The sequence below is a fragment of the Trachurus japonicus genome, chromosome 7, assembly GCF_045865225.1.
Source record: "Trachurus japonicus isolate A0001 chromosome 7, Traja_1.0".
NCBI lineage: Eukaryota > Metazoa > Chordata > Actinopteri > Carangiformes > Carangidae > Trachurus > Trachurus japonicus.
The window spans coordinates 16,640,783-16,664,022 of NC_140913.1; the positions used below are offsets into that span (position 1 = coordinate 16,640,783).

The 23,240-nt window shown below is 41.3% G+C and overlaps 2 protein-coding genes across 9 annotated transcripts in view; one reads left to right on the forward strand and one right to left on the reverse strand.

Moving 5' to 3' along the window:
• The window catches only part of LOC146984468 (chymotrypsin-C-like), a 246,211-nt gene that overhangs the window by 118,394 nt on the left and 104,577 nt on the right, over nucleotides 1-23,240 (forward strand). The window lies entirely within an intron of this gene.
• kazna (kazrin, periplakin interacting protein a) overlaps nucleotides 1-23,240 on the reverse strand; it is a 181,297-nt gene that overhangs the window by 100,886 nt on the left and 57,171 nt on the right. For 7 of the 8 annotated variants that reach the window (XM_085781577.1, XM_085781574.1, XM_085781578.1 and 4 more), the window contains exon 3: nucleotides 14,686-14,875. In XM_085781577.1, coding sequence (XP_085637703.1) covers nucleotides 14,686-14,875 — 190 coding nt within the window. Of the gene's footprint in view, nucleotides 1-14,685; nucleotides 15,277-23,240 lie in introns of those variants that run through there. The other variant, XM_085781580.1, reaches the window with a different exon arrangement.

Here is a 23,240-nt window from a genome sequence, read left to right on the forward strand (position 1 = left end):
TTCATTGTTTATTGCTAAGGTAACCTATTTACAGCGTTTGTGTATCTGTGTTCAACTACGGAAATGAAAGATGTTAGGTAAAGGACTGTAATATTTAAGCCATATATACTGTATATGCAGAGTCACAGCTAGCAAATTAAAGCAAGATGTGACAAAAAATGCTTATGAAGAGATAAAATATCACTATCAAAAATGTTATATTTCCTTAACATGAGCTAATTTGTCATGAGAATAAAAGCTGTTCCCACACCAGTCAGAGACTAGCAGCACCATCCACCGTCCTCTGATTAGAAAATGCAGCAGTGTGCAGATTTGTTTACAGGAGCGAAGGCTAGAATGCAGGAATGAAGGCCAGAAATCTCTGCAATGAGTAAACCAACCATTAAATCACTGGTGTTTGTTATGAACACTGCCATACACCTGCAGTTTCACAGTTTATATCCCAATCCTTCACATTTGCAAGTTTGGAAAACTATTAGGATATACAGTAAAAAAAAATTTAAAAAAAAGGGCAAGAAAATAAACTCAGCTGTAAACTTAAAATGATTAACACAACATGTTGTAGATTAATGAGAATGTTTCAGTGTGAGCAGCTTTCAGTCTTTTCAGTCATTTAGCCATGACAAACAATGGCTTGAAAAAGGTCAGTGTCCTTTTTTTGGGTGACTGCATACAAAAGAAACATTTGGCCGGTAGTGTCTCCTCTGTTCCCTTTTCTCTTGCCTGTTGATCGGGCATCTGCCTGGCTCCCTGCTGATAAAGATTCAATGGACCTTAAACAGGCATGCTGACACATTGACCACTTTCTAATGACTGTTTGAGGACATCACATCCTCAGTCTGGAGGTCATGTGGCCCTGGGATAAGGGGTTACGTCAGTTCAATGAGAGTCAAACGATGCCTTTAGATGCATCGACCCTAAACTAACACCCTTACTTGTTTAGTCTTAGAGGCTATTCATGTTGTGTGCATTGTGATACACTGCTTGGACCAACTGCTCAGATTGAATCAATGCAACGGCCAATAAACATTACGGAGACATGCGGTTCGCTCTCAACATATCATCCAATATTTCCTACTGATTATGTGATGTCTTCAATACATAATGAAAGCTTACACTACAGTAAGCAACAGGGTTGGTCAATGCAGTATTATCCCGATCAATAACGAAACATGAAAGATGATGACAGGATGAATTCTTAAGTGGGATAAATCAAATACAGATATCTGGTGTCTCTTGGTCCAGAAAAGGGACAATTAGAATAAACACCTCTTCTATGTGACCAGCTGTGAGAGATCAGTAATTGCTTTCATGTGGTGTAAATGAGCAGTTTTGCTTCAGGTTACTAATGATTGTCTGATCTAGTGATGCAGAATACACAGTGCATGTTATATTTGCATATAGAAAAAGTTGTACATTTCATTTGTCAGATCAATATATGATTAAGCTTTTCGGCTAATTTCTTCAAAATATCACAAATAACAGAATACATCCTTGTTACAGTTCACAATATGATCTGGAAAGGTTACAAGCAGTACCTTTTCATCCAGTGTCACCTCCACTAAGTGTTGGGTGCTTAAAAGCTAGAGTTATGGGTTTGACAATACACCCATGTGTTTAAAGGTTAAATTCCTTGAGGCTACACTGTATACCGCTGGGTAGCTCAAACCAATGCATCACAGTCTATAGGATCGTCCTCCTGTGTATTTTTCTCCTGTCCAAAACTGGCCAAGAAAAAAAAGAACATCTGTTTTCAGCTTTGTGACAATGAACTTTCCAGCTAATCCATAGGGCTTTTAAATTTGTTTATTTAGCCTCCCTAGTAGGAGAATTTCACTTGGCTGTCAGGAGTGTGGATGCGAGCCAGGCATGATGATGGGTGAGTTGGATGTCCCCCTGGCCAATCAAATGAGTTGGGTTGCGCTCTTAAGATGGCACTCTCTCAAAGAACCCAAGGCACAAACAGATATAAAACTGCTCAATTTGTCCTTTTTAGATTGCAATTAAATTGGACCCAACTAGTAGAAAATGGTAGCAGCAAATGGGAATCTTGATTAGAGTATCTACATTAATTTAGAGCCAATACAGTAAATATACAATATTTTCAGACCGACACATTCCACTGTGTAGCGTAGCGATTAATTCACTGAACCTCGTCAAATTTAGGCAACTCTGTGTTAAACAAAATTGCTTTGACAAACCCATTTCTAAGAAGTGTAGTTAATATCCAGCAGCTTCAGGCTACATTCAATGGCTGAACAGCTTCTGCACAGATTGCTGTATACTGTACCGTAGTTATTCTGATGGAAAGAACAGTGCAGCAAATCTGACACTGCAGGTTTGTGGGCATTTCGGAAGCACAAAATGCATCAGCAGATAAAATATGACTTTCAATTCATTTTTCATATGAGGTAATAGAGGCAGAAAGCCAAAATATATATGTGGAAAAACTAATGAAGTAGGGGATGAAGAGTATGGGCAGTTGTTTTTTTTCCGCCCTGTTATAGAAGGGCAGGTCCTCTCATACACAAAGACATCACTTTTCACTCTGTGCATGCATCTGTCTGTTTACAGCCATTAATGTAAGTAATGCTCTCCTCCTTCAGCATGACGCCTGGGCTGTGATGACACACACATCTGCTCTCCGCCACCCTCACCCCTCCCACCCTCTGCCCACTCCACCCACTGTGTCAGTCCTCCTCATATGTCAACCTCACACTGGCACTGCCCCTTCCTATCCACTGCAGGCTTTATCCAATTTGTCAGGTTTGGCACACACATGACTCAAGACGCCTCTCTTCCTCCTCCACCAGTCATGCCCACTCTCTCTCTCTCTTCCTCATCGCGCTGCTGTCTGTGCCAGTGGGCATCACGGTACCTGATGGTGGGGCCCACCTGTCACCATTTGTGACATCCAGGCTTGCCCAGTCTGCCTCTCCAGCCCAGCAGGCACCAGCTGGCCGGACAGCCTGCGTACTGATAGATGGACAGTTATGGGCTGCATGATCACTCATATTCACAACAGATAGGTCTGACTAACTGACTAGCGCAAAACAGAATCAGCAATAAGTCTATGTTAGCTGATAGCCGTTACAGACAGGAGGAAAGGGGAGGTAAGAAAGCAAGAAATAGATTAAAAAATTTTTTAAAAAAGAACAGCACCTTTGTGAATCTGTGCATATATGTGTGTATGTATTCATATTTTTTTTTGTGCTTTGCTTTCTTCCATCCAGAGATACATTGCATTAGTGGTGCACTCCTAGGATCTCCAGATAGACAATGTTTCAAACTTTGGTTTGATTTATCATGTGGAAACTTTGAAACAGGCATTACCTAGACAGCTGTTAGATAATAACACAGCAGATGCACTCCCTCCTTAGGACACACCAAACCATGTTTCCACATCCATACTTTGGCTCCCTATCCTCTTCCTCAAGAGTAAGACAAGCAATTACTGATTTTCTCCCTGTTTTCTCACTTTCAACAAGTATCCCTTTGTTACATCAACTCAGCTAAATTATACACCTTTGTGTAGCTTGTGTAGCTCTGGTCTCGGGTGTAAACCTGAAACTACTAAATATTCATTCCAAAAGTTCTCTTGTAACCATTGACTCCCACAAACTGCAGGGAAGTTATCAAAGCTCAAAAGCATGAACGATATTTAAGAACATCATTCAAAGCAGCAGGTCAAACATAAAATGTGGGAGGTGGACTGGAGTGTTTAATACTTGGATAGCTATGTTACTGTCAGCCATGCATGAGTACCTCTACACTCCCGCTGAACCTTCACAATGAATGCCACTGTCTGAGGCCAAGACCATAACATCCTTTTCAAACAGCAATGTAACAATTTCAAGGCAATGTCCCGCAAAAACTTTGAAACACCTTCACAAATCCCTTGACTGGTCCCTCTGAGCTGGAGGAAACTGTCCGACAGATCCAACATCCAGCTCTGTTTGCCAGCTCCAGAATGGTTGCAGAGAGAAATCTGACCCAGGACCAGTCCAGTACATATGTCTGAAATTGCTCTGAGGCAAGGCAATGCCTCTGCAGAGCTATGCAGTAATTCTATTCGGCTATACCTACACCCAAAATATCCTTATCATCTTGGGTTGCACACACCATGTACCCCCCAGCTCAGATCCAAAATTAACACCGTGCAGACCTGAGGATGAGCACTGCTCTGCAATGTCATCAATAGAACCATTACTTCTTCCCAGTTTAATTATCTAAACATGGTAAGATTCTACAGCATGTCATGGTTTAATGCGAAGGGTCATTGCTATCAACTGCTGACGAGCAAATCAAGCACTTATTTGAAAACGTACAACTTTCAGCACACCTAATTAAGACCTGTGGAGAAATAAAACAGAGATAAATCTTCATTTATGCTCCATCTCCACACAGTGCTGCAGCACTAGCCAGCCAAACAAACAAACGCAGTACACAACATCATCCTAACAGAAAGAGAAGAAAACTTGCATCCTTTCCGATCCTACCACTTTCAGAAATGAACAGAGTAAATGTCATTTCATCATTGCCGCTGCCACGGCCGATCGTCTGACTGCACCTCGTTGCGAATAATTGCTGACAAAATCTTACGAAGCCCCACAGTGGACCCCCCTCCTCATCTCCAGTCCCCGTCACATCACATCATTCAAAAACCACTGGGGGGCTCCGTGCCTGACGAGTACACACTTTCCTCATCTCCAATCTCAGCCTATTAGGAGTCATTCTCTGGGGCTGAGCAGAGCAGACCTATCAGCTTCAGATTTCCCATCCATTGTAATTGCAGCATAGACCCATATATATTCTGCTGCTCTAATTTCCCCATTTTATTTCCCTTTATGATCACTGGATCACTGGCAACGATATAGTTACAAATGATTTTCGCCCACGTTATTATGTGGAACAAGTCGGTCCTGATATGTTTGAGCTGGGGCCTGTGGCAAACAGAAAATGAAGGCTATCTCCAGACTAATGGGGAATCTTAGTGGATGCAGTATAAAAACAATGATGCCCACCACCCACCATCGTCCACTAATGAAGCTTTCCATCAAATTAATGAGAGTTTTAATCATTGTTCACAGTAGTCTGTCCACATGGTGCACTCCCCATTACACTGGCCTGTCACCTTCATGGAGCTATAGAATATTCAAAGTCCTCTCTTCAATGTCTGTCTGTTGGAAACCGAAGGTTTGACAAAAACCCTTTCTACTCCCCATTTTCTCACTCTCCACATCCACACCATGCAGCTCAGCATTTCAACTTCATGGCAACCGAATATATGCAATGTCACTGATTACGGAGCGCGCTCTTGTGCCATCTGCTGTTGTGCGTGAGGGCGCTGTTAGCATCAGTTTTGAGAAAAGACAGGCCGAAGGACAGAGGGCACCATAAATTTACATACTTCAGTGCTTTAACTCATTAATGCATACTGTGACCAACACAAAACGTCAAATACACTACAGACCTGACCTACACAACTGCTATGAAGGGCATCACACTGTCTATTCACTTAGAGAGAAATAAATAATATATGTCTGAAGTTGTCTGGATGGGGTTAATTACTATTAGGAGTGTCAAACAAAGGAAGTGCTAGTGTGTACAGGCCTGTTGGTGGCTGATGACTACCTTGGAAACACTCAACTCTCCAGCTCAATGAGTTATGACAAGGCCAAAGAGACATGTGTGGGTGTGTACATGTGTGTGGCAGCACTATAAATACACACCTAGATTATGGTTAATATACACATATGAGAAACCGCATCATATATTTCAGACATACAGTATGTTATATGGTAATCAGACTGATTCACAAGGTTCTCTCGCCGGTTGATGAGTACATGTACATGTATATGTACATGAATGACCTTTAAGCATATGGTTACAGACTAACATCACTCATCATTAACTTCCTTTATAGACAAGTAATTGCTACCTCCAACCACATGTTCAGGTTTCAGCCTTATTAATTATGCCAACATGAGTTTTTTCCAGTTGAAATAGAACCTGCAGTGGGTGGTTGAGTCTCTCTAAACTTGGGGATTCATTAGGAAACTTACAGCCGTCGACGGCAGCAGACGAACTAAATGAAGGTTTGCCAAAGGCGATTGTGCCATTTCAAAAATTGTATTGCACTTTTGAAGACTGCGCTGATAAGTATCCATCTGTTGGGTAACTCTGTCAAATAAATGACCATAAAAAGGTGCCATAAACATGAAACCTGAGGACGACTATCATTTTTCCTTCACACAACTCATTAAGTTTCTCATTGCTATAGACAGAGAGGGATTGAAAAGCCATCTCCATCCACAAAAAAAACAAAAAAAAAACGCTAATGAGATTTGGTGCCATTTTCACAGCTTGAGGTAATTCATGGCAGTCCTTTATATGACTCCATTAGCCTGTTATATCATTCCTGTATTTTTCTTTTCTTCTTTGTTTTCCAGCCACCAAACTGATGTGCTGCACCAAATGCCTCTCTGAATGACAGCAGCTTTACCTATCCCTCTTCATCAAATCAGTGAAAAGGAGTGTGAAAGGGTCCAAAGTGGCATGATGGGATGTTGCAAAATGTCAGGTTTTCTCGACATTGTTGCAAGCAGAAAAAAGACAGCAGGGGAAATGCAATTCATGAAAGAACCTGTAATCTGTTTGAGGACATTCTACGCTTGATTGACTCGACTGGGATTTTGACAGGACAACAGCTTAACAATAAAAGAAGACAACAGTTGAAATGATATTGCTTAAGGCCTTGATGCAGCAAAGGCAGTGATCAGATGTTGGGTGCATTGACGGGTGAAAATCTGGTCAGAAACTTAAGGAAAATTCCTCAGCATGAAAAACACAGCTTGGTTTCCAAAAATGCCACCCCATGCCCCATATATTCTATATACAAAATACAGCTGTAGTCACATATCATGGTAAATGGTAAATGGTCTGTATTTTATATAGCGCTTTTCCATCTGAACAATACCCAAAGCGCTTTACAGACCCATCAGGAGCAAGGTGGGTAAGGTGTCTTGCCCAAGGACACTACGGCAGCAACCGGGACAGAGCGGGATTCGAACCGCCAACCCTCTGATCATTGGACGACCCACTCTACCACCTGAGCCACTGCCGCCCCATCATACGTAAGTGGCTATTTGTGTAATAGGTGGTTCCATCAAAACTTGCCCCAATGCAGTGATATGTATTCATAAACATTAGTGCAGTATAATGCAACTAACCAAGCACTCAAATGGCACTCTTAGCAAGAAAGCAGTGACATTTGAAGCAACTCCACAGAAGTTCATGTCAAAGACTGCTTTTTGCATACATTACCCTAATTGAAGAGGACATTATGTGAAAGCCTGCTGACATTTTGAAATAGCTGAGATATAAAGTGTCTTTCATAATTATGCAAATGCTGTCTTTATTCCATGCTGTGTCTTAAAGTTATGAATCAGCTGTGAGTTCTTGCTTATGAAACAGTTCTAATAATAATCTTTTTATTTATTTATTACTGACTGATAGTCTTGCAGATAAGATGCTGAAATCAGATCCTCTTCATGTTAAAGAAGCTACTTATGGGGGGCGGTGTTTAGCTCAGTTGGTAGAGCACCCACCCCATGTGTTGAGGTTACACTGCAGGCGGCCCCGGTTCGAATCCTGCATCGAGTGGCCCTTTCCTGCATGTCATTCCCCCCTCTCTGCCTCCCCATTTCCTGTCTCTCTCTCGACTGTGCTTTCAAAAGCCTTTAAAAAAAAAAAGAAGAGGCTACTTATGGGACCAAAACTGATTGCAGCATGTCCCATATATAAGTGCAGGTTCAGGCGATGGTTACAGTGGGAATTAGAGGTGCATATCAAAATGGACACAGGAAGAATACAAATGTCATTGTTAATGAAGCGTTCACTATGTGCAAAGAGACTCTGTGATATGCTGACAATTGAATGTTAACGCTGTACAAAGAATGACAAAGCCCCACCAAGCAGAGAGTATCTGTACTCACGCATAAAAATTGCAATCGCAGAGCAAAGTCATTTCACTGAAATGCCATGTTACCTTAGTGAGCCTGAGGTGTGATGCCAAGGTAAGTCACTACTGGGAACAGGCTGCATGCGCCTTATTGCTACACATCGAGTAAAACAGAAGGTTCTTGAACATTTCCACAACAGTTTTTTAACTCCCCGGTGCACACATGCCCTCAAGAGGAGGCCGAAATGCGCTGCCCCCTCTTCCATTGTGAGACGCCAATGGATTTTACCGCACAGCTGGTGAAGAAATGCTGAGGCCTTTTGCTTTTGGTTTCAAAATCATGTATTGATGAATGGCTGGCCATCACAAGACTGCAGTGTTGTGGCCGGTCTGAGAGAGGTGTGGGTTATCCTATTTGCAGTGAAATATGAGTTAAACCAAATAAAAACACCCACTACCTCATGCTGTGCAGATGCTGGTTGAAAGTACAGGCAGATTTTTAATTTTTTTTTATTCCGATTCAAATCCTGGGTAGTAATAAAATCATAAGCAGTCTGTCGAGGTTGCTCTTCTCTTCACCTTTAAAGAAGCAACTACTTTCTAAGCAAATAGCCTCCCAATATCCGTAATCCTGTTTAATATCTAATGTCAATGGCCAAGCAGGATTTTCGTGAACGGAATTACAGATAACCACTGAACTGTAGTCTCAGTGGCATTTGACATGCAGAACTTGTCTGCTCATTAATGGTATATAGAGACAGCAAATTCTCTGTGCTAAATGATATAATGGGCCTCACTCACTTTTGATCTTCCAGACAACACAGCCCAGAAAATTAATACATTTTAGTATTTTTTAATTATCATGAGGGCAAAATCTATGTTTAACTGAAAAGATTTCTCCGGCATTACGTAAAACCTTTTGATGAGCTTCAGATAGAAAAGCATGCCCTTTGTGTTGAGATGGCAATGCTGCCGATAATGTTGTAAATGCTTGACCAACCACACTTGGTTCAAACACTGTTGCTCTCCACTATACGAGAATGGATGAGTCATTAAAACCAAAAGGGACTGACCTTCTCTCATAACCTTTGAATGCTGAATAAATAAACATTATCATCCCTCATGAGAAGTAACGAACAATCGGCCACAGAAAAACATCCTATGTTACACTCCAAAGTTTAATAAGAATATTAGCATATTTTCAAACTCGGATGCACAGCAAACGGATGTTGACGTTAATGATGTTCGACTAAGAATGGACAAGTGCTATATAAACAAGGCTGCTTATGACTAAGACAGTACATTCAGTAAGTTGAATTACACTGCTTGCTTCTACTTTCACCATCACCATTTCTCCGAGGTAATGAAGACAAAGGAGTAGCTGTCAAGAAGTTTTACACCCTGTTTAGATGTATGGTAATTTAAGCACCCAGATCAAATCTAAATGAATGAATTTATTATGAATAAATGAATGCGCAATTATGACTGGAAAACAAAAACACATAACCACAATGTCCCCAGATGGCCTTTACATAGATAAATAAGACTTCCCTCTACCACTGTTCACCCGCTTTCTCTCTTGGCAGAGGATTTTATTTTGGCTGGACAAAGAATGAGTAAGTTTAACATGTTTCCAACCAATGTCCCCGATTTTCGGGGACGTTTGGTTAGGCCGTCCTGTCCCCGGTTAAAGTTGTCCCTGCACTGGCATCTGTTTTGTTGTTGTTTTTGTTTTATCTTTGGCTTTGGTTCTTACAGCTCTAATGTTAAATGCTGGAGACTGAAATAATAAACAGCTCAAGCAGCCTTAACAGAGGTGGCTATTCTTTAACAGTAGCATTTGTGTTAGATTATGATTAGAGATGTTATTTAGTCTGGCTGATGCATGTGTAGCTAGAAGTGACTAGGTTGGAGCGCTAACTTGAGTTGGGACTACCATAACTTTTTATTGGCTACTAATTTGCTTTAATACACATTGTCAAAATACAAACATGTTATTGCCCCTGTTATATGATTTTATAATGATAACATTTGAATTTTGTCCACACGCTGAAAATGTCTCAGATTTTCATTTCAGAAATCTGGTCACTTTAGTGTACAGTCACCATGAATTAGGAAGGTTACTGAGACTAGGTGTTTGTTTATTTCATACAAATAACATAGTCTTGTTAAATGAGCATTAACGTAAAATTATTTGTCCTGGTACAGAACAACATCTGAGTGAGAGTTTTCCTAAATTCCAGTTAAGATTTAGCCTAGCTTTAGGTTTCTGGAGATCTTATAGGCTATCCCATAATGTTTTTAAAAATCAGAGACGTTTTAAAGGAAAAGGAGGAAATATAGTGTTGAATTAGGCTAACTGATTAATATTTAATAGGTAGCTTGATTATTCTAGTAACGTTTTTAGCTATTGCTAGTCCCAGTGGTGTGCTGTCAGAATCAACAAGGCAACAGCGATTGACCTGTTAGAGCTAAAGGTATCAATAAGTACGATGCTAAGTGGAAGTGATATCTCTCTCTACATCTCAGGACAGCATTCTGTCCAACAAAGGATCTGATGTTGTCTGTTTGCATTCATCTTGTAATTTACTGTCTTCTTGTGGCTACAGTAGACTATTGTCTGTGGAAGCTAGCTTGACTATCTGCCATTGTATCTACTGATTCTGTGCATTTCTGTGGGTTAGGAGACAGTGTCCTGTTGACAAATGATCAAGAGGAGGGCGAGAGCAGCATTTTGTTTGTATATGTGCATAGAGGACAATTCTGGGGTCTTTGACAGCTGACTAGCTATAGCAAGCAAAAGACACGTGCGCTCGTGAAGTTGTCCTTGATTCAGCTCCAACTGTTTTGAGATCAGTTATGTTGTCAGTATTATTGCACAAACACACTACACTACACTATTACTTTAAAGGTCTTCCTTCATGTAAAGAGTAAACAAGCAAATTGCACCATGATTGATCATCTCAAGTCAATATAAATTGTATTATTGTAATCACCTTGGTCAACCTGTGCAATAACACAAGGAGTGTGTTATGTATTCATAAAGCTTTTAGTAAACTCTTTTGCAAGGAAAGCTTTCACAGACATATTCAGTTACTTCACATCTACAGCTAACTTATTAATATAATCCTCAAACTTTAACTCTCTTCTGCTTTTTAGTGATTACGTTACAGTAATGTAAATTCCTTTCTCTTAATCAGGGTTTAGGATTCTCTGTAGTAGATCAGTAGTAACATGAAAATTATAGGACTCAACATAACTGGTGTGTTCATTTAATGGTAACAATGCAGATGATGGCAATAGAGGGTATTTTTTAAGCTATTTTTTCTCTATACTGTAGATTTGATATGTTCACTGACACTTTGAAGGATTGATCCTAATACTTCTTCAGCAGGGGAAGATGTCCAGGCAGAGTCTAGCAGGAGAAAGACTGTCAGAACAGGAAAGACAGGCAGCTCTACATCACAAGACAAGACAGTAAAAAGTTCAAGACTTTTTACTGCTGTCATGAAAAGGTAAGTTTTACTCTTGTACGTTTCCATTGCTGCTGAATCACACAGTGAGATCGTATTCGTGGGCAGTGGGTAGTTGGTTTGTCTGTTCTTTTTATTTTCTCTTTGATTTTTTTAATTTAATCTTTATCTAATCAGGCAGTTTCATTAAGATTAAAATCTCTCTTCTAAGAGAGATCTGAGAACAAGCAGCAGGAGCAACAAAGAAAACACAAATACAGAACAGAAGAAACTATAAAACAAAGAATTGACAAAAACATTTGCAATAGTTGTGACAGACCACAAACAATAAAGATTTAAAGAATTGTGTGTCTGAGTCTGACACAGCTAACACTCAATCTCCTGTCTTCACTAACACTGCTCTGACATTTACCCAACACCGTTTTATATGATCAGTCATGATTCATGGATCCTGCACTTTCTCTAAAATTGCTGTTGACTTTTGACTGATACATCAACTTGAATAGAGTAGAGACTGCAAAGGTAAAGCAGCAAATAGCAACAGTCAGTGGTGGTTGTGCCAGAATGAAACAAGGTAACCAGAGTCGCTGCAGCATGCATAACTCAGGTTTGATTATTTGTCACACACGAACTGGAGACTGCACGTTCCACTGGTATGTAGCTGTATGAAACAGTCTGTAGGAACCATTTATGCAATGAGAACAGGAGTTTGGGATTAATATTATTGGAAACCTTAAAACAGTTAAATATAAGACCTTTCAAAAATCCCTCTAGCTAAAGGTCACCACAGAGAAACATATGGCAGAATGAACACCAGTATGGGCTTCTCATTCACCCCACTAATTCCCAGAGTGGAGCTGGACGTGACATACTCTCCTATTCACAAAGAGAAAATGAGAGTGGCACAAACTGGGGCCACAGTCAGAAGTTTTGGGCTCGTTTTATGGCTGCTCAGCATTTCTCTATTTAAACAGCCCCACAGTGCCACAATAAAGCTAAATGTGGTTCTGTTCAAATCCGCGGGGAAGCTCATGAACAACCATACCGCATCAGAGAATAGACAAGGTATAAAATGGTCTATAGAGATGTGGAGGCAGGCCGGGCTCGTATGTGTGTTTAAGGGACTGGTGTGAGCATAATGCTGCAAACACCTCACCACGAACTACAACAAAAAGACAACACAATAGGTGCTCTCATTTATTCATAACTGCTACAAGTGCTGGGATGAGTGCAATATGCAAATGCAAACCCCTAGGCAGTAGAAATGCAATTAAGGTAAGCTAGCCTGCTAGCAAGGTTATTGCTGCTGGAAGTGAATGCCATGTGGCACCCCCCAACAAAGCCCCCCCTCAAGACTCCCACTCTGCCGGCTACGCAATGAACCAGCGACCCTTAGCACACCTCCCTTCCCAACACAGCCACTGGTGATAAATTACCTAATCCCTCTATCCCCAGTCATTTCTATTATACACCCCTGACTTGTTAGGAACAGCAGGGAAGAGAGAAAGGGGGTTGAAAGAAGACAGTGGAGGTGGGTGTAAATGGGGGGGGGGACTCAGTGACAGAGACACAATGACAAGGGGAATATATACAGGCCAAACAAAAGCTGGAATCAGCAACTGTAATCTTCAGTATCAAAAGGACATATGTGTGTGTATTTTTTTGATGTTGGAAAAAGGGGCACTCAGAACCACTTAGAGCTGTATTTCGAGACAATTATGTCAGACAAAATCCATCCAGATAGATCTACAGATAGGTGTCAGCTTCTGACGTTTCGTTTCAAAAACATTGCTTACACTGTGAGAATTGACAAGTCAGAAAATCTTCTTCTGCACTCTTTGCGATGCTGATGCGAGTTTTATGAATCTTCTCCACGGATGAATGTGATTCCTCCACTGCACATGCACATCCCCGGCATCATTTCAGCTCAGCAGAGACGCAGCTACCGGGGACAATGACATCAGTGCTCAAACCTTCCCAGAGGAATGCTTGTCGTCACTCACACTGGCAAACACACTGCTATGGAAACAGCAGGAGTGTGAGCCTGCATTAGGGTTAAAAGGATACCGCACACACTCACACGCGCGCGCACACAAACAGAAATAACTGCAAAACAAAGAGACAGGGCCAGTCCATTGAAAACAATGCTGACACATGACCAAACTGTTCCTGGGCAGCTGTGTAAGGCGGTCCGCGTTCACATTTTCCTTTTTCAAAAAGAACTACAGAGGTCAACTGAGGACTAAAGGACTCTGTCATTGTAAAGGGAAAGTTAGCCAACAGCTTTTTTTTTTTTTCCTGTGAATGTACCAGAGAGGAAACACAGCAGACCTATTACTGAGCTTGATCTCGGAAGTATCTGAAAGAGATGTGGTTTCAGAGAACAGCGCAAGCCAAAGCCAAGATGGAACATATCCTATCAGACAGCTCACTGTGCCAGCTGACTGCTATGGAAACAGCAAGTGTGAGAGTATGTGTGTGCCAGGAGTTGAAAGGACATGGCAACGCAGGGGCACAAATACCACTTGTGATTATGCTGCCCACCATGCTTATGCATGCATGCATGCATGTTCGCAAATGCAAATACGCACATCTGTTCCCTATCTATATGTCAAACTGAGTGTAAAAAAAGTTGAAAAGGGACAAACAGAGCAGCTGCAGCACGCACACACGCACACGCACACACACACACACACACACACACACACACACACACGCAGCATTCTAGAGACTGGGCAGCCATTCAAACAGCTCTCGGTAACAGTAACCCACAGCAACCCTAAAACCAGCCCCCTTTCCCTTCCTCCTCAAGAGACACAGATCCATTGCCCAGTTAAGGGAGTACCGAATGAACTAGCAGACAGAGTGCCCGGGAGTGAAAAGAGGCTGTAACTTTACCCACTCTGCCCTTCCTAAATACCCCCCCTCGTAAAGGTTCAGGAGGTTAATTATTCAACATGAGAGGGGATTTGTGGGAGAACCGAGAGTGGACACAAGCTGGCAGAAACCCCTCACTTCTTTTGTTCAATTCATCCACTCACTCACTTTTCAAATATGCACTTATTCCCATGGACGGAGGCGTGTGCGAGCCGGAGCTCGTCCATCACACACAACAACACATGTACACTTTAAGCGCACATCACAACATTATACACAGCTGCACTGGAGTGTACTCATCCTTCTCCACACGTGCACAGCTGCTCAGCACACACTTAATTTCACTCCACTCTCTCCGAGCGGCTCTCTTACCGTTGTGGTTGTGCTGCAGGGTCTCGACCATGCTGGCCGAGGAGTCGGTTGCCCCCAGCTCGGCCAGTCTGCGGCTGGTGGCGCTCAGCTCTGACCGCAGGTTGGTCACTTCCTGGCTGGCCGACTGGATGGCCCCATCGATGCGCTGGGCCAACTGCTTGTTGTCATCCATCATTTTCAGGATTTTTGCCTGAGGAGGAGAGGGGAATCCAGACAAGGTGTCATGCTGACAAGTTGACCATTTCCCACAGAGGAAGGTGTCACCAAACAAATCCCTCCTTCTTTGCCTGTCCTCGCTCCTTTTTTATGACAAAGCCAAGTTAAATCCTCAAAGCAGTTTCTCCTGTTTGTTAAAGAGAGGCATCCGGCTCAGGGGTTATGTGTATCTGCTGGAAGGAGTGCACACGCTGGAGATAGTGTATGTATGGTGGGAGTGTGTCAGTGTGTGAGCATGCCTGTGTGTCTGTGTGTGTGTGTGTGTGTCCGAGAGTTCCGTAACGGCATGAGTGTGTGTGTGTGTATGTGTGAGAGAGCCAGCACTGCCCCCATGAAATGTGCTACCCGCAGCTGACTGTTGAAAGGACACAGAGCATTGAGAGATGACAAGCACCTTTTTAAATGGACTGTACCATTTGTAGTGGAAGTCAGGGGGGGGCTGGTTGCTGAGCTAGACCATATAAGCACATGGAAGTCAGAGGTCCTGAGCACAGCTGCTTTCAGGAGATAGGGTTGTAAGATTCTGGGATTGTGCATTTGAACTGACACATGAGAAATTTCTTTAAGCCTTTAAAAATAACTTCAGTAAAAAACAGCGGCTCTTTCTCTCTCTTTGTGGACTTGTGAACAAAGGGAATGAAATCATTAGTTTGACAAATAGGCAGTTGCGGAGAGAAAACAATAATAGTTATGCAAACAAAGCTTTCACCGGTATCAGAGCGAGGTATTTTGAAAGTCCTGCTGTAGTGTCTGAGACAAATTTGTCATAACAGACTGGCTTAACATTTGTGGCTGAGTTGGTAATATTCTCCATTTTCAAGGTCTGCTAACTCACTTTCCTGGGTCCAGTTAATTGACCAAATAGCTGAAATAATATAAATTAAGCAAAAATCCCAAACGTTTGCTTGTTCCAGCTTCTAAAATGTGAGAATCTGCCATTTTTATAGGTGTTATGGGGTTATGCTACATTATTATATTATATAATTACACAAAATGTTTTTTTTTTTGTTTACATACCTGGTAACTGTGAGCTACTCCTCCTCAGGCGGAACCTTAATCCGCCTGTTTTCCGTGCGTTCCTTTTTCGGGGAACCCCCATGCTTCTATAAAAGCCCTTGTCCCGCCAAAACTTTCCCTCTTGCCTTTGTGCACTGTGGGACAGTTGAGCAGTGATCCTTGTTCCAATCTCTTTTGTGTTTTATTGGGCCTCATTTAATGGGTTAATACAAATGTATGTATCCGTGTTATGTCCACGTTTTATGGGGCTCGCTTGAGGTAGGTCAAAGCTGATCATTTATTGTTTTTGTTTCATCTTTGTCATCAGATAATAAAGATGCAAAAAAAAATAAAAATAAAAACACAATGCAGAAGAATTACAACAGTTACATTACATTGGAAATTAACTATGTCTGGACTTTGGATGGACAAAATGAGTAACTGAAATGCATTACTGTTGGTTCTGAGAAACTGTGATGATCATCTTGTGCAATTTTTTTCTGGTGTTTTAAATATTTAATATTAAATAATGAATCTTAAAAACTAGTTTAAAAAAACGAATTAAAGGTACATTGTGTAGGAATTACTCCCATCTAGCGTTGCGGTCGTATATCGCAAGCAACTCAATCGTATTTTTCATGCTGCATTCACGTGAAATTGGGCAGACGGCAGACGGACGACAGCCGCTGCACGTAACGGCATAAACAAGCCTCTATGTAAACAAGTGGTCCGTCAGGCAAAACAATACACGTGACAATATGTTGTCATGGCGATGTGGTATTGTTTACCTGACCCAAGTTTTACCGGCTTTCTCTCGACTTCTGTGACTAAAATGACATCTGGTTTGTTACCGACGGCCGTCTGCCCGACTGCACGTGAATGCAGCATCAGTGTAACGCTCCATTCCTCCTCACTGCGTTACCGCGGTGACTTTTCACAGACGCTACCTCGACCTGAGCCGACAGCTCCGGTGTCTCCGGTGAGTTTCCATGGTTTCCTACCGTCACGCTGCAACTGAACGTAAAAACATGGCGACACGACATGGCAGCAGCACCGAGCTTACCCGCTCCATGTAGATATGAATGATATGAACGGCAAATTCAGAGCTAACTGGAACACTTCAGTTTGTTGATGGGGGGGATTACTGACGGCAGCGGCGACCGTAATGTCAAGTATCAAGTAATGGCAAACAAACACTGCATATCTCCAAAATCAGGCAGGTTTCCAGGATGCCAAGAAGCCTATTCATTGTAATGTAACAATTGCCGATGAGAACCAGTGTCAAAAAGGAAAAAAGGAAGAAAAAAACAAAACAATCGATCACGGACTTCATGATCGATTACCATGGCAACGAACGAAGCTTCGAAGCTTCGAAGCTTCGATTTTTTTGGGTCAGCCCTAGAAATAATCGATTTTCGTGAATAGATAACAGGAGAAGTTACACAACGTCCCTTTAAATAAAATGCAACAATCGCCTAATAGCAGGCTATTTACAGCTGCTACAATTATTCACCATGCATTGAGTCACACATACATACACAGTGCAAACAGACCAGCACAGAGGCTGTGCTGTTCACACATCCAGGTGAAGTGAAGACAACTGAACTAATACTGAACATTAGTGTAAATGGTTTTGGAAGAAAAAAATGCCAATAAGAGCTTCTGACATGGAGCAGAGAAGGTTGAGGAAAACCGGTTCAAAACATTTCTGTAAACTAGAGTTTGATTGCTACAACTCTAAGCACCTGCACTGAGAGCAAATTATGATGTAACAGAAAAGTATTTTTCTGTGCATCTTACAACCCTCTCTAAGCTCCGTTCATCTTTTCTCCCTCTTTTCCTCTGTTTACAATAGAGTGAAAGTCTCCAAATGCAGGCAGCAGGCACAATGACAGCCACCTGTTTACAGATAAGGCTAATCGTTCACAGCGAACGAAGCATTAATGCATCTTCCTTCTCTCTTCAGCAGCAAAGTATGTTTTAATAGTTGCTTTTATTGTAGCTGAAGCTTTGGAAGAAAGTGACATTAGATGGGTGCTAGAAGCTTACGGACTAGAAAAGCTCATGATGATCTAGAATCGCTCAATGCTGGGACTGCAGAGCTGACAGGGAATGACCATGTTTGTCAATAGGCATCACATACTACAAGGCTTAGAGGACTGCACTGCTTTTTTCTTTTCTTTTCTTCTTGTACATGCTGAGTGTAACTACATATTGACTCATCTGATACACAGAGTCTAATGCATTACAGTGTTTATGTAAACAAGAGTGCACAAAGTTAAGGAAACCAGCAATAATGTTCCCCAAAATACAGTTCAGACTCTCTTCTGCCAAGCCAACAATAGACAACGTTGGTTTTGTAATGTAATGTAATGTGTTGTGACGATCAATATGAGGAATATGCTTCAATAAATTAAAATTTTAATCAATTTTACTCACTTAAAAGTGTTGTTTATTTAGTCATGAATATTTTATACAATACAGAAACGTTGCAGCTGTAATAATCAATATTCACTGACAGCGGAATGATGGTAATATGTGTAATGTAGAACGGTCTACAGTGTTTTTAGCTTTTTAATTGTTTTGTGTTCACAACTGTACTACTAGCTTCCAAATGCTATTTTTAGTGAAAATGCTCAGGTAAATCTACTTAATTAAACCAAGCTCTCAACAATACAAAAACAAGTTAGATACCAGTTAGTTAACAAAGTCGAGCCATGTATTTTTCTCTAGATTTGGTGGAGAACAGTAGCTAAAAGTACTGACCAGAATCAAAAGTCCAAGTTAATGCTATTGTTGTACCATATCAATATCTAAAGTCTATCTATATAAAGTCAAATCCTGTCCATATTGTGTATATAAAAGAAGAAACAATGCAAGATTATGTATATAACCAAATTTCAGTTTTTACAAAGCAGAAGAAAAGTCATTATCATGCTCTCAGTATCAAATTCTATAACTGTGAAAGGATGATGTAAACAGTTTAGACTCTAATTGTTAGTTGCAGTAATAGGTACTTAGATTTTACCACTCTGTAAAGTTGCCTTTGGGCCTCAGGGGGTGAGGTAAACTGCCCCAGTTTCCACCCGATGCCCCAACTCAACTCTGCATTCTCAGCTATTATGTGACATTCAGCAGTCAAAGCAGGCCTGTTCATTCCACAGCACAGCTGTGTTGTTATTGTTTCCCGGGGTTATGTGAATGAAGACCCCAACCCATCCTGCATGTAGTAATCACAGATCAGATACCACTCTGCACAAGCCAGATCTTTGAGCAACTGCAGTGTACTCAGAAAGAATGTAACCATAGCCTCAGGCACTCTGTGACTGTGAGTGTGTGTGTGGTCCAAACCCTGACATCTACACAGTCATCTCAAATGAAACTTAACTGACCGTCCGCTACAGTATGCAAGCAAGGAAATGGGGAACAATGAATACACAAACACACACTACACACAATGTTCATCCATCTGCCCAGACACGAGTCACCCCTCCCTCTCAGTAAATGAACATCATGTTGTTATTTATAGACGACCCTGCTGCCGCATATGATACATTAGTCACAGGGGAGGGCAGGCACAGACACACATATACAGTCATTCACACACCCACACACACACACCAGGGGGCTAATAATCCCAAAGTCATTTGATGTTCATTAATGAAATTCATCTCTTGTCAGGTGTCATAAAAATCTATTGGACCCTTCTGGCTAATTAAGATGCTTTGGTGTCTAAGTGTGTAAGTGGATTTGTTTGCATCTATTTATATATCAAACTATCCCACCCTTACACTGTTTGTCTTGCCTCAGGAGGCTGTGTGTACAGGATGAAACCTGGATACAGTGTGCTGGTATACACATTATGCTATTATGGTAATATCTACGTATCTGAATGCATGTGGATGTGTAAATGTGCTAAATGTACACAGTTTACAAAATCTGTATATTGCAAATGCCAAATATAGTAAAGCTGATATAATCTTGTTACAGTAGCATATCCCAATGTAATCTGACAATAATGTACATGGTGAGAGAACCAAGAAGGTTACATGTTACTGTTTTTACCCTAAAAATATTGTCTTATGTAGAAAACCCAAAGAAAACCTGGATTTAAAAACAATGGTGACAGTTGGAAAGCAGTTGAAAGCAGAGTTGGGAACCTGTCAACCTGCAGGGGAGCAAGAGCAAAATCTAATTTCAGTTCCTTCAATTTAAACTAAGAATGACAAACACAGCTACTATCCTTTTTGGTCTCCTTACCAGTTCAGACTAGATCAAGGTCTGAATATGTGCATCAGTCAAGTCTGCTGCTGCCCTGTTCTTTTCCCACTATTGCTCTACAAAACCATCAGAAGACCAACAAAGACAAAAAAAAATAACTCATAAACATTTTTACAGGTTTTCTTGTGCTGGCCCGTTGTGGGTTAAGCTCCAAAGATGAACTAGATCCATGTCTGTGTGTGTACACCACATGAATGACCCATTGCTCAAGTCCCTCTCTGGGGGTCTTGAATGTCTGCTGGTCAGTGGAGTGAATCAGGGCCCAGTGGCTGACTGAGGGTCAGTAATTAGTGGGTGTGGTGAGGTTTTGAATTAGCATATGAATACAGACAGTGGGGAGTGGGATCAGTGCTCTGTGACCATTCTTCATTGTGCTGTCACAGAGTATCCATCCACACAGCAGGCCTTTTGCAGCCAAGTCACCGGCTTCAACACAAGTCATGCAAAAAAAAAAAGGAAAAAAAAGTTGCAGCATGGTATACAGTGGTTTTAAAGCTTGGCTGATTTAATTTTTTTACTTACTGGGGTGGGATTTTGTTGCTAAGCAATAGCAGTCAGGATGCACAAGTACTTACTGGGACGGTATGTTGCCTGGCAACAATAGAAACCGAAGTCAACTGTGGTAGTTAACAGAAACAACAGAAAACATAGAAACCTTTGAATGTGTGACTTTGAAGATTCAGCAACGCTTTCTTATCTCATGTTTTTAACCAGGAAGTTTTGCAGTTAAGCTTAACTGTGTGTGTCAGTACTTATTACTAAATTATATTGTGTTTTCTAACCTAAATTGCTAATACTAGTAACATTAAGAAAAATGATGTATTCTATTATAATAATATTTTCATATAATATTTTTTGTGCATTTTTAACATTTAGGACATTGTAAGCACCACAGAGGAAATGAATGATTGACATAATAAAATGTGCAGTGGGCAACAGAAAATGATTTCTACTAAATCTTCCAGTGACAAGGGCGAAGAATTTATTTTATGTCTCGTCATAAACGCGTCCACTCATCAACAGGTATGACTTCCCTTTGTTGTCTTGGATAATTGTTAAGACACTGGCCAAAGAGGCATGGGCTTGGATAAGTTTTCCGTTTTTCAAATCCCAGCATACATTTCATTCATTAATAACTACAGGTGCCCCTACATGTGAAATTTCAGAAATACTCACGGCATGTGCCACTTTGATGATATGTTAAATTTACCATGAATCATTTCATTTGGGAATATTCTTTCAGTGTAAATAGATAAGAAAATATTATATGTATTGTATCAGTAGTGCTTTCTCCTTTCAGCAGTAAATGCTCTGCCTCTGAGCCAGGGTCAGTACGATGCAGATAATCTAAACACAATGTAAAGACACCCACACCACATTCTGTGTTCACTGATTCCGACTACACCTCTGCAATGCAGAACTTATGGGCTGCACCAAAATCACCTGCTCACTGATAGCATCTGGAAAGGCCAGCCAATGAGGTGGAAAAGGTGCTGTAATGCGGGGCCGTGCTGTTGAGAATTCTTGGGTTGCTGTTTTTTTTTTTTTTCTGAGAAAAAGGAAATGGTTTAATGTCCCCAGAGGACTAAGGAAATGGAGTTTTGTAGCTGAATACTATCTTGATCTCTTATCAAGATCATCTTATCTTAGGGCAGAATGGGGCTCAGCAAAAAAAAAAAAAAAGTCTCTGCAGAGTCAGAATACACAGTGCACACAAATAAACACACAGTGGTGGAGGTGATGGTGGGGGGTATTAGAAAATAGAGACAACAGAGAGAAGCAGAGTACAAGTAGAGAGATGTTCCCCAGTCTTGTCACTCGTGGGTACAGGCTGCAGACAGTCCCCAAACCAAAGAAGCCAAATATGCCCTCAGGCATCTTCTACAAAGAGAAAGCATATGCTGGGCAACAGATCCTGCATAGCAGCATCATAGTGATCACAAACTATTGCGCTCATCTTTGTATGAGTCACTTCCAACCAAACAACCAAACATTTTCATGGTAGTGTTTACTAAAGTTTTTTGGTTTTTCAGACTCTAGAGCACGACGGCACCATGCTGGGTTATGACAATGGCCTCACTGGATATGCAGTCAATGTTTTGCAGCAAATTCTGCTCCAGTTTCTTGTACGTGTTGATTGACCGTTCTATATAATGACACAACTTTGTGACAAGTGAAGTTCAATTGATGGAGGAATCAAAACTTCAAATGAAGATTAAGATTAAGATTAAGATATACTTTATTAGTCCTTGACAGGAAACTTGTCTTGGGCACAAGTGCTGACACAGCTGCATCTAAAACCAAGATATAAGACTTGAGTGGAAATAAAGGATTTACTCACACAACCAAACGCAGCCCAGATTACTCAAGTGCAAAATGATGCTCTGCTGCTTGGTGCCAGAGTTTCTTAAAAGCACACAGACTCAGTGAGTAACATGCATTAAGGATCATTTCCGCAAGAGGAGGGACGGGACATCTTGGTGTGACATGAGAGGGGTTATGATCTCATTCCAGCAGTGCGGGTCAAACAAAGACACAGAGCAGACACAAGCCTTATGAAAACACCAAATGTGTTTACCGCACTAATCTGTTTATTCTCAGCTCACCACTTTCTTAACTGTTTAAACTGTCTGAAATGGATAATGCAGAGCAGCTGGACAGGACAGAAGAAAGATAGCTCCGAGTGCAGCAGCAACACTCTGTCAAACCCCGTGGGATTAGATGGACAGTTGTGTAACTGAAAGGTCACCAGTTTGGCGCCCACAACAACCAGTGTGATTCGGAGCTGAATTCCAACAGTGTTAGCGAGAGACTTCAGTTCCTTACGTCTGAGGGTGTCGATGAACTTAAGATCACATTCCAGATGATGAATATCTGCTGTCACTAGGGATGCACATGATTAACCGTTCAACCGATAACAAGAATTTTGACTGATTAATACTATCGGTTAATTTTTCTTTTATTACTTCCTTATGTCGTCAACTCATGGGGGCGTGTCAACACGTGCAGACTTCCACGTGCCTTCAGTCATATTTCCCAGCAAAAAGTTACACAGGAGGACT